The 17,763-nt window shown below is 40.2% G+C and overlaps 1 protein-coding gene across 3 annotated transcripts in view; it reads right to left on the bottom strand.

Annotated features, from left to right (window-relative positions):
* PLCB1 (phospholipase C beta 1) overlaps positions 1–17,763 on the bottom strand; it is a 684,602-nt gene that overhangs the window by 648,888 nt on the left and 17,951 nt on the right. For all 3 annotated transcript variants that reach the window (XM_080813475.1, XM_080813477.1, XM_080813476.1), the window contains exon 2: positions 17,487–17,564. In XM_080813475.1, the coding sequence (XP_080669601.1) occupies positions 17,487–17,564 (78 nt within the window). The remainder of the gene's footprint in view (positions 1–17,486; positions 17,565–17,763) is intronic.

The following is a 17,763-nucleotide window of genomic DNA, read 5'->3' as shown; positions in this document are numbered from 1 at the left end:
GTATCTCACAAGAGAACAATTATGGAGGCCACACACTAATTCTGAAAAGTAAGTAAAGAGATGGCAATGAACGTTTTAACCTCAATGACTCCCTACCCAATATACATTCACCAGATAATGGCCTTCCTTCCTTTTCGCTGCATGCTCTGTTGGCTCAGTTGGATACAAATACGCTGATGCCTGCATCTTCCCAGAGCACACTCAGCTTAAAAAAAGATGAGCTCAGAGTAAGGACTGATCCCTTCCCATGCTTCATTGACAAAACCTACCGAACTCTCCCTCAGTCAAACTCATGTGTTTCTCATCCCAGAAAAATGCACTTTGTGGCCCAGGCTAGAAGAAGAGATCTGCAATGATTTCCACCTCTCTACTATGGAAAATTACCCCCGATCATTTCCCTACAGTGAAAGATTCTGAGGTTTAATTTCCACTTTCCCAATGTTCTTAGAGATTTTGAATTATTTCCATGTTCCCAACATAGGACTACAAGGAAGGAAGGAAGGAAAGTAGAAAGGAAGGAAAGAGGAATACATCAGTCACAAAAAAAAATCACTTCAAAAGCATTTAGGAAGAGAAAAAATAAAAACCACAAAAAATGAGAGCATGATACCAGCAGACTCAAACCTTAAAGATGAAGAGTTGCAATTGCCCCAACCCAGCCTCATCCTCAACACCTGTGAAAACACTTTTTGGTCTTAAGAGCCATTGCTACAAGGGTGCTGCCCAAGTGCATCCTGGGTTGGAATATAGCTCTACTCTCTCCAACACCTCACAGGGATCTTTTCCTCTTGGAACATCAATGGAGACCCCAAAGTCTAGGGTATAGAGAGAGACACCCTCACCCATCTCAGTGCTGTGTTACACAATTAACACAACTGCCTGGCTAAGACATTTAACATTGTCTTGATACTTCTGAAGGTGAGGAAGCCATTGGTCAGTTCCGTTTCATGCAGACATTTCACTGTTACAGAAAGAACCTTCTAGACTTTGAGGAAACAATTCCTTTTCTGTATTTAATAGTATTCCCTTATGTGTACCCAGGCCCCTTTGCAATGTAATTTTGTAGACCTCGTTACTAAGAATTAGCATCTATCTCCCCACCCTATGAATGATTTGATTTAGCATCTAAAATGTGGCAGCAGGGCCAATATGGCCATTATGACTCTAAGGCCTGGCAACTTCCATCCTCTCTCAGAACTTGGCCAACACACCAAGCTGGACTAGCCTGTGGGAGATGAGGGGCCACAAAGGCCAGATTCATGTCAGTCAGGCCACCGCAGCTGCAGCCTCGCACCTGAGAGGGCAGTGCCGCTCAGCCGAACCACCCAACCACCCCCCAGAGCCAGCCAACACGGTGGCCCAGCTGAACCAGAAAAATGATCTACCTGAGTCCACGCCAATCTACCAACCCATTCAGGAGTGATCTAAATACACAGTTGTTGTTTCAAGGCACTAAGTTTTAGAGTGGTTTGCTACACAGCAAAAGTTGGCTAATATATTTATTCTAGAAACAGCTATAGCAGATAAGTAAGGGGAAAACATGATACAAGGAAAATACCTCTCCACACAACCCAAATTTGTTAGGAATAAGCAAATGTTACCTTTTTTTTTTTTTTTGGTAAAGTAGATTTATTTATGATACATTCAACTCCACCACCATAGAAGAATACAACTTGAATTAAATCACTAGTATTTTTAAAACTACTTTTTTTTTTCTTTAAATGATGATATGATGTAGTGGAATGAGTGTTGGTTGGTAATTAGGAGACGTGCACTTTAACTCGGGCTCTTCTGGAAGTTGGGTGACTGTGGCAGGTTCCACTCCCTGACCCTCAATTATAGGAGAGAAAAATGAAGGGATTGGTTGAGAAAACATTTAAGACCTGGTGCAATTCTAAAATACAGGATTTTATGGCTTTTTGTTTGTTTGTTTGAGACCTTAGCATATTTTTTATCACTACATTTCTAGGAGGGGATAAAGAACACTTCATTCAACCCTCCAGCTTTGTCATTATCTTCAAGACCACTCCCAGTCCTGAGAATGGAGCATCGAAGAGGACAGACATGCCCCAGCGGCGTGCTGGAGCTTTCTTGTAAGCTCACGAGAGCCAACTGCATCCTTCTCTTCCCAAATCTATGTTCACTGGCGACGTGTTGGTAGCTTGGAGTCAGATGCCGCGGGAGTATTTTTAAAATGTGGACATCAGCAAATGTTACAAATGCGTTTTCCCACCAGGACAGCCAGTTGTTAAACATTAACCAGGACAACCCTGGACTCTTCATTCACTTAGTCAACATCCTAAAAGGCAAGCTAGATATTATCTAAGTAGTTCTGAAATATTTTAGTACAATCGAGAAGTACGGTGAAGCAGGGGAAAGGGTGATGCATAAAGAGACAACACCTACTCCAAGCACAGGGAAAGTTCTGTGAAGACTTCAGGCGGAAAGGAATATGCTCTGTCTGAGGAAATGGAGGAAGGCCAGTGGGGTTAGTGTGGCTGGAGTATGGAAAGCAAGCGGCCAAGAGCTTGAAGGGAAGGTGGAGAAGGAGGTGTTAAGAAAGACTTCCAGGGTTCAGGTTGTGCAACCCTGTGAAGGGGGGGGAGGGGGTGCCTTTCATAAGGCAGCAGGACCAGGTCAGGGGCACAGGGAGGAAGAGAAGGAAGCCAGTCCTAGAATGGGGTTTCAGGTATCCTGGGGGCTGGGTGTTGGATCGTGCGGTAGAACGGGGCCATTGTTTGCGGGCGTTAATGAAGCTGTATGTGGGGATGACAGTCCAGTGAGTGGAGGACTGCGAGTCAGAGCCAGCAAAGGAAACTGAGTGGTCAGGGAGGTGGGGAAAATCCGTGAGCAAGGAAGTCAAGAAAATGGGGCAATCAAAATCTAAAATCTAATAAAAGATCAAGCACAAAGGGAGCTAAAACGGCCATTGGCTTCACAATATGAAGGTCATCGGTGGCTTCAGAAAAAAGTCTGGAGGAGTGATGGGGACAGAATTCAGGCTGATACGGACTGAGGAGCCAGGGAGAGGTGAGAACAGAGAACAGAGGCATAGAGTACGGTAAAGTCTTTAAAGATGTTCTCTGTGAATGAAAAGGAGAAAGAAGGGAAAGCAGTCAGTTAGGGTCAAGAGAGGGCATACGATTTTCTTTGAAGAGGGGAGAGGCCTGTCGTGTTTAATATTGATTGTCTAGACCTGGTTAAAGGGAAATACTGACAACACAAGAAAGAGAAGGGATAAATGTTAGCATCAGGTCATTGAGAAATCAGGGTCCAGGGCCAGGGAGGGAGGGATGGCCTGGGAGGGGAGGAGGGAAACAGAAGGAAAGATAGAGCTGAAGACCAAGGCGGACTTCTGGGGATGGCGGAAGCATGGAGGTAGAGATGTCCTCCAGGGCGCCCTCTCTCCTCCAGGAGATAAGAGGTCCCGTAAACTACCAGGAGGGAGGCAGCTAGAGACTGGAACAAGGAGAAGGTTCTAATGAATGAGTAACAGCAGGACAGATCATTAGCTCTGGAGCCTGACAGACCTGGGATCTGCCACGTAGTGGCCTATAACCTTAGATGTGTGGCACACATGTCTAAATCTTTCATTTGATCAACAATAATGGAGCAAGTATTATATACTAGCAGTGTACCAGAAATGCCAAAAAAAAAAAAAAATCAGATTAAAGTCCTTGAATTCAAAGACTCCATCTTCTATTGGGCAAGTAAAATGAGTCAGACAAAATTAACACAGCATTAAAAGGGCTCGCGTGAAGGAAAACATAAGGAATCCTAGGAGCACGAAGAAGGGAGTCCATTCTAGACTGGAAGTTTTAGAGACGGCCTTCCAAGAAAGAACTATTCTAGCTAATGCCTCAGTTTCCCGAATGCAAAATGAGGAAAATCAGTCGACTCATTAATAAGACAGTCACCATACGGTATGTTGGCATGATGTCTACAACACAACAATTATCAATAAGTTCTACTTTCCTTCCCTCAAAATCCTCCCGGTACCAATGAGACTATTGGGCTAATCCACAGAATTGTCACAAACTTTCATTTTCTGCACAAATTTTCAATACTTCCCATGTTTCTCAAAACATAGACTCCCCTAATGATGGCCAGAAACCATTAAAATGATCCCTGATAGCAAAACCCCAACTTAGAAAAACATACAAGATAACTAACAATGTCCTACGTAGGGAACTGGAGACACTGGGTATAGAAAATTCACAAGTTCTTTCTCTCCTTTTTGTTCTCTTTTGTGTTTACAAGCCAGATGCAGCTGGATCCTAGATACCTGAGTCCTTTCTTCCTTTAAAAAAAAAAATGAATGATCAATGTATCAGTTGGCAATCTTGACTGCAAAAAGACAATAGGCCATCTTAAACGGGGCTTAGACAATGAAGGGCTTGATACGCTCAATGGCCTGATCTGGCAACTCAGATGACATCAAAAGGATTTGGTTCTTCACTGGCTTGTCCCCTGCAGGGTCAGTTTACCCTTTAGGCTCCGAACGTATTAAGCAAACTACCCCAATATCTTTATTCATGAGAATAAAACAACAAATTCAGGTTCATCCAATATCCTTGGAACACAGGATCCAGCAAAAGAGAGAAAAGTTCTTCCCCGTAAGTTCAAGGAAATCTCCCCTTACTTTGGACGGGTTCTGAATAGACCATTCTGGAGCCAATCCCTGTGCAGTGACCTCCAGTAGAACTTTCTGCAATGATGGAAACGTTCTCTAACTGCACATTCTCTAGCTGGCTTACAAATAGCCATTAAACACTCAAAATGTGGCTCAAGTCGGCTGAGAAACCGCTTTTTCATTTTATTCTAATTCATCAAAATTTAAATGTAAAAAGCACTATGTGTCTAGAGGCTCCTGTGTGGGACAGTACAGCTCTGCAGAGAGGGAAGGGTGGAATACGCTGATTGGCTAACCCCAGTGCCCACGCTGCCTTGAGCGGGGCGGGGGAAGTGAATCCCATTCATTCCACAAAGGGAAGTCATTCCGCCAGGTGTCCCGGAGCCCACCATTTTTATTTCCCAGAGATTAATGGCCCAATTCAAGTGAGATCCTTTGCCGAGGAGTTGTATTTATAAATCTTACCTAGGACAATGCCACGTGAAAGTCACTTTCAAATAATAGCCTTTTAAAGCTGAGAGGGACCTGAGGGCTTGTGCACTTCAGATCCATATTTCACAGAGAAGAAATGGGCTTGAAGCATCAATTTCTTTCATTATGGCAGTTCTGAGCAGGGCCCGGGTATGCTGACCTTCAGCCATCTTTGCACTGTAGAATTCAGTCTTCACGCAACAGCACTCCAATAGGCCCACTGTGACAGAATTAACTTCATTCTACATGAAGCTTTGTAATCAATGGCTTACTGCAGCTTCCGAGAAAGAATGTGACCATAGAGGTCTTCTATTTCACACTCAAAAGACCCAAAGAGCCTAAGGGGTGATACAAACAAAGCAGGCTGGCCTGGTGGGGACTGTGGCTGAATGGATACCACGCACCGTGTCTAAAGCAGGCAGCCAACACTCTGCTCCAGCCAAGTGTGGCCATGGGGGTGCATCAGCCAACGATGCCCGCCATGCCTTCAGGTAAGAAATCCAGATTTGTATAGGAACTCTCCAGATGTTTCAATGTTGGCCTCTTGGGTTTATACTTTTAATGACTTACACAAACCAAACGAGATCATGAATGGGTTTAACCTGCAGTTTGCACCCTGTGGTAGAGATTTATAAAGTCTGACCCGCTGAAAATTAAAGCCTTCAGAGTAGTTGCTACTGGAGATGCCCAGGTGTTCTGACACATGCCAAGCGACAGTTTCCAACTACAGCTATGTCTGAGGGCTTTCTCGAAGCCTGGGGTCCACTGTTCTGAAGTCCTCTTGGCCATCGAGAGGGCTTAGCAGAAATGTTAAGGTCTTAAGAGCCCAGAGGAGAGATGCCTATAGTCACTGACAGGTGGAAACTGGTGGGTAAATCCCACAGTTCCCCGGCCCCTCAACTGGGATAATTCTAAGGTATGTTCTGCACTGTCTCCCAGAGCTCCTCAGTGGCATGGACCTTCCCACACCCAGAGTAGAAACTATCTGATAATCCACCCTTTTTGTTGCCTTACTTTGCCTGTCTCCCTCCCATACCACCCTGCCCCTTTTGGGGGTCACCTTCCAGATAAATCACTCAAACTCGAACCCTTGTCTTGGGGGTCAGCTGCTGGAAGAACTCAACCTACAAACACCAGAAACCTGAATTTGCTTTAGTATTTCACTTGTTTTTATTTTGTTTGGTTGTTTTTGTTTTTCTTTTTGTCTTTTCTCCCTATAATAATGAAATATGTCCAGGGTTAAAATAAATGGAAGATTCACAACATAGTCCAAAGTGGCCTCCACTCTGGTATTCTGATAATTCAATATTCACAATACGGTGCTGAAACTGCCGCCCTCTTGCATAATGATGCCATGCTATAGGAACAAATGTTCATCTAAAAATAGAATCCATTATGTATACCAGCACAGTTGTTAGTTTCTTAGCATAGCAACTAGTTCTGCCCCATAAAACTTTTCATGGAGGCATTCACTTCAAACAGGTGCAGTTTGCCGTGCCACAATACAATTTCCAGACCACGGTGCCTAAGTAAGTGGGGAGTTTTGCACATGCCAAAGAGAAATCTCATGCAGAATCATTCTCATCACCATCCATGTTCCCTGTAGAAGACAGAATAGAAAACCACAAATTCTACTGGGAGACACAAGAAGGTTACCACTCTCAAACGCATTATGTACAGGTGATTAAATCACACGCTTCCTGTCACACCTGCATATGATCTGGCTCTCTCTGGTTTCCCTGGTGGGGTTATGTGTCAATAAAGGAAGATTCCTACAAATTAATAAGAAACGACATGATGTTATAATTTAACAAGATGATATCTGTTTCTGTACCCATAATACAAATTTAAGTTATAAAATGACATAAGTACATAAAATCATTCTTTCAACCACCTTTGCTTACTCGAGTGGAGTGAATTTAATTGAATATAGAATTAAAACAGCAACTTGGTCCAATAGAGGGTCAAGAAAAACATGAACAAGTGGGTCTTCAATGCTTAGGACATGTTTGGTAAGGATAAAACAAATAGCTCATACCTGGAACATTTGGAGAATGTAAAATAAAATGAATTTTAATCAACGGAATGTAAGAAAACATCTATTTTTATTCAATCTTGGATACTGTGAATCTCTCTAAAAAATGCTAGTAATTTCCTGCCTTCCTAAGTACAGTATAGGGAATATTATTCAATCATAGACAAATAATTCAAAATCTCGTAGGGCCTCTGGGTGCTCAAGCTGAGTATTACTTCTGATAGAAATTAGGCCACAGACAGGAAAGGTAGAGTGAGCACATCCTCTCAGGAAGTCTACTGACTTAATTTGTGATGTCAGCTTGCTTTCTGTCAGGGTCCACATTGGCTGTACATTAGAATCAAACGAACAGCTTTCCCCGATAAAGTCCAATGGCCTGACCAGACCCCAGAACAATCAAGTCAGCTTCTCTGGGGGGTACAGCCCAGGAATCAGCATTTTTGAAGCTCCCCTGGTGACTTAGATGTGCAGCCCCAGTTAGAATCACCTCAGACTATTGGCCTCTTCTCACGAATGTAAGCCTACTGAGGTTTCTCTTCAGACAAATCTTATAAGAAAAACTAACTTTACACATTAAACAAATTCTTTAAAAAGCAAACGGTTAAGAGCCAGGACATACAACCAGACTACCTGGATTCTAATCCTGCCTCTCCTAGTAACCAACCATATGACCAGGGGTCATTACTTAATCTCTGTGTACATGCCAATGTCCGCACCTGTATATGGAGATAATAATAGCACTATCGTCATAGGCTTTTGGAAAAGATTAAATGAGTGTGTCTATGTACGCGTATGTGTATTGGAACAGTGGCTTGTGGAAAATATCACATACGTGTTTGCTATTATTGGTGACAATGGTAGCCATGATAACAACGATAATTAAAAGGTATGTGCAAATTGGATTCATGCATATTAAAAAATGTATTTATTATATTTGAATACCAACTTACTAATAAAATGATTGCTCAAGGTTCATGTTTTTCCATTTTTAAATCAGTTAAACAAAACAAACGATGATAAAATAGGGGAAAAATGGAGGAGAAATAACTAATAATATTCTTATTTTAATCTATTTTGACTGTGGTAAGTGCTTAAATGACTCAACTGTCCACCTAAATTTATTTTACCAGAAGGGGCGAGGGGGAAGACTTGTCTTGCTGATTAAGTACAGAAAAGGCTTAACAAGGACCCCATGGGTAAGATCAAACCACCTTGGATTGGCAAGAGAAGGAACCAGAGAACAATCAAAAACACTCACTCTACCTACAACATCTGTAAATCAAACAAGAGCAAAACAAGTATCTGGAAATTCTATTCATAACAAAGGCAAGCACATTTTCCACATAACAGGAACTAAAATTATGAACAATATACCAAATGTATTTCTTCCACACATTCCTCCAATCTAGGGCTTTAAACTAATGTTGGTATCAAAAGGTACAAATATCCCATTATATATAGCCTCATTGCAGGGAAAGCACACAATTTAATTTTTCCTTGCAAGACTGGGAAGAACCAAATATAAGCAACTCATGAAACTGAGGCACAATTTTTTTTTTAATTTTATTTATTTGACAGAGAGAAATCAGAGCTAGGCAGAGAGGCAGACAGAGAGAGGGCGAAGCAGGCTCCTGCCGAGCAGAGAGCCCGATGCGGGGCTCGATCCCAGGACCCCGAGATCATGACCTGAGCCGAAGGCAGAGGCTTAAACCACTGAGCCACCCAGGCGCCCCTGAAGCACAATTTTTAATTAAATTATATTAGGAGTAAATTCTTTTGAATTAAAGCCAGGGCGTTTTGTATTTCTCAACTCTGACCACAGCGGATTCGAACAGGCATTGCCATTGTTATTGGCATGATGAAATACAGTGAGGGTGACATGAAAATCGTATCAATGCACTTTTACTTTACAAACAACCCCCCAAAAACTGCAAAGCTGCTGTTTCATAATCACCACCCTGATTTCAAAAGACATTTGAAGAGGTTACATTTCAGTGAGAAATTCTACTAAAAATCCACGAAACACAATCTCCAAGAAGAATTTGTGAGAGGTTCCATCATAATAACATTTCTTCTTGTGTTGTGTCTACATAATCCAAGCAATCATAATATTTGGTTATCATATACTAGCTAGAGTTCACTGAGGAAAAAACTCTCGGGCTCCTGGCGGTGAGAAGAAGGTAGTGTTGAAAATAAATGGAGCTTAATCTAGAAGTGGGTTTGATGAGAAGAGGTTCATTCCTCAGCAATCAAACAAGCCAATGACTATCTAAATTACACTTGAAAATACTACAGCTCTACTCTCTAAGGATCTGATCAGCATGGAAGCAAAGGAGCTGCCTGATGTCAGTATAGCTAGGACAATCCTAAAATGATTTATCTTAGGAAAAAAGACACAACCATGGTGGAGTCCAATTCTTCTTGTGAATAACACCTTTTTCCTCTTATCCAAGACTTTTAAATCATCTTAAAGTTTATTCCATAAGATGCTTCAGATTCCCAAGGGTCCAAGAAACTTTCACCTATGATGGAGTATTTATTAATGAGTTATCCTCAGAGGAAAATCCTTCTAAACAATAAATCCCTTCTTTTGCCTTCCATGGCTCTGTTCCCAAAACATTATGAAATACATAAATAAACATCTTGTGTGCCCAAACAGACCTAAGTTTCAATGCTTTAGATCAAAAGACCACAGCTCTGTCTAAACAGAACAGGAGGCACTATTACCTTAAAGGAGAAAAAAAACAGATATATTTAAAAATACACATAAACAGATGATCATCTGGCTTTCAAAACAGCACATTTGTGGTCCCTAATAATTACTTAGAGACACTAATTATTTAGTCAGAAACTAGGGTTTATTATATCCCAATAATAAAAAGCCACCACAGATAACCTTGAGGGTGTTATGCCAAGTGACATAAGCCATGGAAAGACAAACACTGCATGGTATCACTTATATGTGGTTATCTTTAAAAAAAATAAATAAGTCAAACTTTGTACTCACAGAAACACTACAAAAGTGGATGCTAGGGCCTGGAGTGGGGGTGGGGTAGAGGAAATAAGGAGAGGTTGATGAAAGAGTACTACCTTTCAGCTAGAAGATTAATAATGTCTCAGGATCTAATGTAAAACATGGTAACTACAGTTGAAAACACTGTAGTGTATAATTGAAATTTCCTGAAAGTAGAACTTACATGTTTTCACACAAATGAAAAAATAAATAAATCCGTGAGGTGATGGATGCGTTAATTAATTCCACAAGGACTCTTTCGCAACGTATATGTATATTAAATCCCCACGACGGTATACTTTAAATATCCTACAATTTTATTTGTCAATAAATTATTAACTAATCAATATACCTCCATAAAGCTGAAATTTTTTAAACTAAAATTAAATTTAAAAAATTGAATTAAAAAAAAAGAAACCCACAGAGGATTGGAAGTTTACAAAGTGCCAGGCATTGTGTTACTCCCTTCACATAATACACTTAACAACAATCCTAAGAAAGTAATACCCCATTTTGCAGATGAACAAATCCCAGGCTTAGATTGTAAAGAAATTCACCCAAGGTCATTCATTTAATAAGGTTGAGCAAAAGCTCAAACCCACATCTGTCTGACTCCAGAGCTGGGTTTCTTAACCAGCTTCCAGGCTCCCAAATTATGGCTGTTTTAAGAAAACTGCTTGGCTTAAAACAAAAGTATTCATCTAATAGATTCCAGTGCCTCTTACTAAGAAATCCTCTTAATGCCCTTAATTAGGGGGCATCTATATTAAGACGTCAAGCATTAAGCATCTATATTAAGCAGTTCCTAGAGACGGATTCTAGTAAAATTAGCTTATTTTAGAGGTGGTTCCAGGACACATCGGGAGTGAGGAACTGAGAGAGGAAGGGAAGGAAGGACTTAACGGGTGTGTTTGCGTGCCAGTTACCCCTGTGGATAAATGGGCTTAATCCCACCAAAGAATGCTGGGAAGAAAAACATAAAGCTTGCACCTTTGAGTTATCCCACCCAAGAGGTGAGAGAACAGTGATATTTACCTATCAAACTCCTTGGGTTAGAGTGGGTGTTAATTCCCAGGGTCTTCCAGGGTGCCAAAGTGAGCGCTAGCGACCAGAAACAGCAAAAGGATGCAAGTGCTGGTCACTGGGAGCCAACCTGGGGCATGTGGAGGAGTAAGGACTTGGGTACAGACTTCATGCTGCACCTACACTATCAGTTTCTGCATAATGGTTAAGCCGTTCGGAGAAAGTGAACGAAAAGATTCAGTCACTAGATGATGCTGGTTAGTTAGTAATGACTGGTATACGGCTCCAGGCCAAAGAAGGATCCCAGCCCTCAGAAAGCAATCCTCACATGCATTTTGCTGTTTTCTGAGGTAATTTCAGTTATTGTTTCAGACTTTGGGGAAAGTTACCAAATAAAAATGAATAGAGTTCATCTTTTTAAAGTTTATAACCAAATTATTGTACTCAATAGACTCATATCGCATTTACCATACACAAGAAAGGTCAAAATTGATGTTTCTGGAATATACCCATGTGCCCCAAAGAAGATCCACCATTGCTAAATGATGGTTGTTGTAATGTGTGGTGCCTGGCAGTTCTTTATAAAGGCCAGACTAAGTTTTTAATAGGATATTCCTAGAGTTTCTTGTGGAGATCTATGATTCATCATTTAGAATATCTGTGAACCCTGGACACTCATGCTGAAAAAAACATCATTGAGGCTTACGTAAAGATTTAATTTTTAAACTTTCTTTTGAACTCTGTATGGAAAATTAAGATTACCCTAAGAGAAGATACTCTATACTTGTCATTAATAGAAACTTGATCATTGCTCTGTACAAGGATCCAAATGGTGTCTCATGCAAATCACAGACCAGAAGAAAACGGCAGATGGGGCAGATGGTAGAGTCCATTCCTCCTGTCCTAAGTCCCTCAAAATGACTCAATATGAAGGTACAAATTTATGTCTACGAACTAGGGTTATGGGTAAACAGAAAGGGAATTGTACTTATTAAATCGGAAAGTATGAAAAGCAGAAGATAAAATGGGGAAAAGTGAAGTGGGAAATGACATCCCTGAAGACCATAGGTATTAAAACATAAGAGCAGATCTATGGGCCAAAGTGGTGGTGAAGGGGTCAGTACTAGGAGCACAATAGGACCATCAACTCAGATCAACCAGACACCTCAGCTCCCACCTCCCACCTCCCACATCCTGAACTACAAGAAAACCACAGGAGAAAGAGTGCGGTCATAGCTGGTTCCAACCAGAAAGGACAGGGAACCACCAACACCTAGGGCTACCCTCTCAAAGAAATTAAATTTAGAGCCCCACCTCACATTAGTCCTCAAAACACATTACATGATAGCTATGGTCCAGATGCTGTGTCCTCCCCAGGCCCTGACCCAAATTCATACGCTGAAACCCTAATGCCCAAAGATGGGATTCGAAGGTGGGGTCTTTAGGCGGTGCTTAGGTCTTGAGAGCAGAGTCCTCAAGGATGCAATTAGTGCATTTAAAAAGAGGCTCCAGAGATCTCTCCAGTCCCTTCCATGTGAAGATACAAGGAGAAGTCTGCAACTTGGAAGAGGGCCCTGACCTTGGACTCCAGCCTCCAGAACTGTAGAAATAAATTCCTGTCCTGCATAAGCTACCCAGTCTGTGGTATCTTGTGATAGCAGCTTGAACAGACTAAGATTAGAAACTTAAATTAATAATAATGATGGCCATAAGGATGAGGAATAAGAAAGTCCTTAAGGAAAGCAAAAACCAAAAAAAAAAGAATGAAATGTGAATACATCAAAATTGAAAATGGCAAGTCATCTTTTGCCATGCATAAGTTAAAAATTGAGAAACTCAAAGACAAACCACGAACAGGAAGAAAGTATTTGCAACATCTATAACAGCTAAAGGATTAACATCTAGAATACATAGAAAACTCTCAACACAAGGCAAGGGATATAAGATTTATGTAACAGAAAACAGGAACAGTCCATAAATGTATAAAAATACGCACAGCTTACCAGCAAGTCAGACATTGGCAAATTAAAACAAAGAGATACAACCGTTGCATCAGATTGGCAAAAATAAAATGTTTCTTAATAGTGTTGGTGAGATCTGAGGAAACGGTTCCTGTCGCACAAGACTGGCAGGGTTATAAAGTGATGCAACTGTTCACTAAAATTTAGGATATGTATAGCCTTCAATCAGCAACTGTAGTTTCGAGAAGTTACCTCAGGGAACCCCTGACCCAAATACCCAGAGTGGGAGACACGGACTAACTATTACTGTATACTGCAGGATTGTTTTCTATAGCCCCAAATTAGAAACAAAGGCCAAACAGTCCGTCGATGAGAGATTATCATTAAATAAAATTTAGTAATCCATTCTATGGGATATGGTACAGCATTTTAAAACTATGAGGTAAATATGCAGGTACTTACACAAAAAGTTCTCTAAGACAAATTATAAAGGAAAACACAGGTTCATGGAACAGTAAAAATAATATGATGGTATTTAGGATACAAACAATCATAAACATTTCCATAGTTACTCATGTAAAATTCCTTCAGAGGATATCTGGAAAGATATCATGAAGCTGTTACGGGCGGTTGACTTCTGGTCAGAAGACTAAGACTGGGGTCAGAGATGGAAAGGGGTTAAGGACATTTATACTGCTACACTCTCTTAACACAAAGATCGTATTTGTGTATTATTCATAAAGTTAAAAATAAATAAAATCTGTAATTTTCAAAAAAAAAGTATTAGGAGTCCTTCACTTGTAATGTCTATTCTTCCTCCTATTTCTTTTCAATTTAATGTAATTATGTGCTCCCCTTCCATCTCCCTCCAAGTTCCTCTTCTAAGGATACAAGGAAGAGCCCACTGAGCTGCATCGAACGTCTTGGATCCCAACTAGTAGTAGCTAGTTTTATTTTTACACCGATCTTGGCACAGAAGCAGGAAATCAAGTTGCAAGGCAAAGGTCTACTTTGTTTCATCTTCTAGGAGGATAGGTTTGTAATAGCTCTTTAACACTGACTTCTTTTTTCTTTTTGGCTTCTCCTCCAAACTTGTGAGGCAGATTCCTCTCGTAGTTAAATGGTTTTCGTGGCTAACGCTTCCTGTGTTTGTTCCCGGTCCCAGTATGGGACCAACAAAAAGGCACAGCCTAATGTTGGCAACCTCTTAAATACTCTGGCTGTGCAGGAGCCCCTTCCCACCCACAATTACAAAAAAAGCTCACCCTCTTCCCATACTATACACAGACATAAGAAAAAACCCCGTGCTCAAAACAGTCCTGTTCGGAAACTTGTTGTTGCTACTTATAGTCACTAAGATGTACAGAGCCAACGGTAAAGAAGAAAGTGATTAAAATAAGTTCAGAGCTGGTACAAAGTATGAACATTTATCCCTTAAGATCATGTTCATATGTATCTGCTTCCACCGGCCCCAAATAGTCTTTCAATGTTTCACCAAAGCACATGTTTGCTACCTAAAAATTACTTTCCACTATTTCCAGCTTTTAATTCCTAAATCTATCTTCCTTTGCTCCCTATCTTCTTTGCCACCTATCATTTCTATGATGAAATATCAAAGCGGGAATTAGAGGAAGGGAGCGTGTCACTGTCCATAAAGGGTGAAATTGGGGACTCGGGTCTGTAGCATCACCTATAGGATGGTGTAACGTATCATGGAGTATCATGTTGCCTCTACAGCAGAGAAGACATGGCTAAGACATTGTGTAAAATGTGAAAATTTTCCTCCACAGCTATAAAAAGAAAGATCTCATTACAAGAGCTTCTTTACTAACAGCTTCTTAAAGCCACTCAGCTCACCTCTGAGCAGACCAGGTGTCGCTCGAGCACAGGTTTCAGGGCAAAGGAAAAACAAGGTGGGGAGAAGCCCAAAAGTGGCTAAGAAGCCCCTTATTGTAAATACCAACGCAGGCTTCCAAACCCATGGAAAACACAGTGCATAAAGTAGATGAATAAACTTTAAAGTTTATTGTTTTCCCTCTGAGACACGGTCTCTATAATACATGGGAAAGATTCACATCACTAAGAGTCATTGCAGGAAAAAATATTTTAAAGAAAATGGGCCTCTAAATAACATCATGATTGTACCACGCGGCCAGGTATCATCCGATGATCTTATGCAAAAACATGGACTAAAAGCTTGGCTTGCCATCCTCATTTGAGAGCATCATCTTCTAGCATACATTTCCTCTAATATATCACTTATACTCGTCCATCTCCTAGAAGTGGATGTATCACTCTGGCTCCAAGACCAGGCTTAAAGCCAGAAGAAAATGACAAACTTAGAAGCATGAAAAGTTTAATATTTTTTCTTAAATCCTCTCATCTTTTGTATACTGATATATGATCATTGTCTAGAAAATAAACCTCCTAACTCTGATATACGACTGAGGGATAACTTAGGTATTTTAAAAGTGAGAAATGAAATTTACCATCTCTTAGCAGAACTGTAAGATTAATATCCATGAGAGGGAAAGTAATAAAGAGATAAAAGGAATTGCTAACACATTATTTGTTTCAATTGATCATAAACAGCATCACAACCAAGAGAAAATGGTTGTTGCAAAAAACTGAAAGAAATTTTCTTACACCTGAAAATAGGCATAAGTCAAAATCCTGGGTTCGCAGAACAATAGAGATGCATCAAAGAACCTTCTGTCCTATAAACCCTTTTTCTTTCTTAAGCAAAGAAATATTTATGATTGGTCTTAGAAGGAAGCTTAACTGAGTTGCCATGAATTATTAAAAAACCCCAAAATACCTTCTGTTGCTTTTATAGAAGCTTGATTTACAAGCTGAAAAATCAAACTGACAGTTTAGTCCCTTGTACAAATACCCAACCTCTAAAAATGCCCTAGGCATTATAAATATATCTTTCATGAATATAGCTTCAACGGTTCTAAAAATAGCCTTTAGGAGGGGAAAAAAAAAACCCTCTTTCAAGCCATTGTTTTATACATAACAGCAGGAAACCAAACAGAATGTCAAAGCCAAAGTGATTAACACACCCAGTAATAAACATGAACATTAAGTAGAAAATCTTACTCAAATACATTTTTTTTTTACATTAGCTTGGAGTCTATGGTGTAGCCCTGCATCTATGGCCAGAGATGATTCCAGCATACCCATATTTAGAAATTAACTTCAAGGCTAAAAGGCTAAAATTCACCTTTTGGATGAGTGTAAACAGGCATGTCCAGGACTGGCTCGGGGAGACAGAGCACTGTCCACTACCCTGGGGGTTTCCCCCAGGCTCCACCCTGACCCCAAACATGTCATTGCAAAAGGTTAGTTCCAGACCACTACTCACAGGTGAAGTCGAGGTTGCCCTGAAGGCAGAAGGGAAGGCTAACAAATTCCAGTAACTTTGGCTATAGAGACCTAACTCAGGGATGTGAAAAGACTAACAGTCCTTCACAAGGCGATACCAGATATTTTACTGGTTTCAATATGTATTTAGCACACTCAATAAAACTTACCCATCTCTCCAAATAATAGAATTTATAAGGTCAAAAATATTCTGTGTTCTGTAGCCTCGTGGGTTCAGGTATAGAACCATGGCATTCATTGTCTCTTGAATAACTACTTTCTATGAATTTTCTTTTTCTGCCCATTAAACTCCAAATAAATCTTGAAATTTGCAGACATTCTACTTCTTAATAATTCAGTATGGAATCATCTCAATTGGTTTCATAGTAAATGAGATCCTAAATTCATGATATGGTAGACAGGAAGCTCAAACGAAAAAAAACAAATCCTGAAAAACTGAAGGTATGAACTAAAAGGATCATATTCTTAAATGTTCTAATGTGAACAAATGATCATGACCCAATTCCTCCCGAGGCTGGGAGAACTCTTTAATAAGCAGCCAAGGGGAGAAGGAAGAGAAAAGGAAAGCCAAACTCATAGTCATTTGGATCAAAAGTGATTTTCTTATCATTTCTTTATTCTTGATGAATCAACCTGGAGGGGGGACTTAAGTCCCTAATGTTGGCTAATTTTCTTCTACAACAAAATGTCATTGACATGTCCATGTTCTTGTCCTGAAAAAATACCAATTGTTCTAGGATTTAGCATATCTAATACTTTGGACTAGTATCCTTGGAAAATCCTAAGACATGTCCACCTTAGGGATTCTAAGTAGAATCTTGAAATAAATTACAAAGTGTCATCCATGAAACAGATATACTTAAGGTGACTTGTAGGTACAAGGATATACTTCTAGGTATCTTAAACACTTGGCAAATCAGCAACCAATTGGAAAATGTAAGAAAGACATATCTCATTTTTTACCTTATTCTGATCGGTCCAGTAAAAGAAAAATCCCTGAGGGTCAGTCCTCAAAATAATTGGAGTGACAATAGCAGAATCCTAGAAATTAAGAAAAAACACGAATATCAACATATATCACTGTAGAAAGTTCTATCCAGGCGTTGTTTAACGAGTAGTAATTGTTAAGGGTTTCTCCAAGGTCGCCAATGATTAGTAAAAGTTTCAAAAAAATAGACAAGGCATCCTAACTTCACAGCATTATTAATTATGTAACTAAGCTTCTTTACTAGTAATTAGA

Source organism: Martes martes, assembly GCF_963455335.1.
Source record: "Martes martes genome assembly, chromosome: 9".
Classification (NCBI taxonomy): Eukaryota; Metazoa; Chordata; class Mammalia; order Carnivora; family Mustelidae; genus Martes; species Martes martes.
This window is presented reverse-complemented; position numbering and strand designations above follow the sequence as displayed.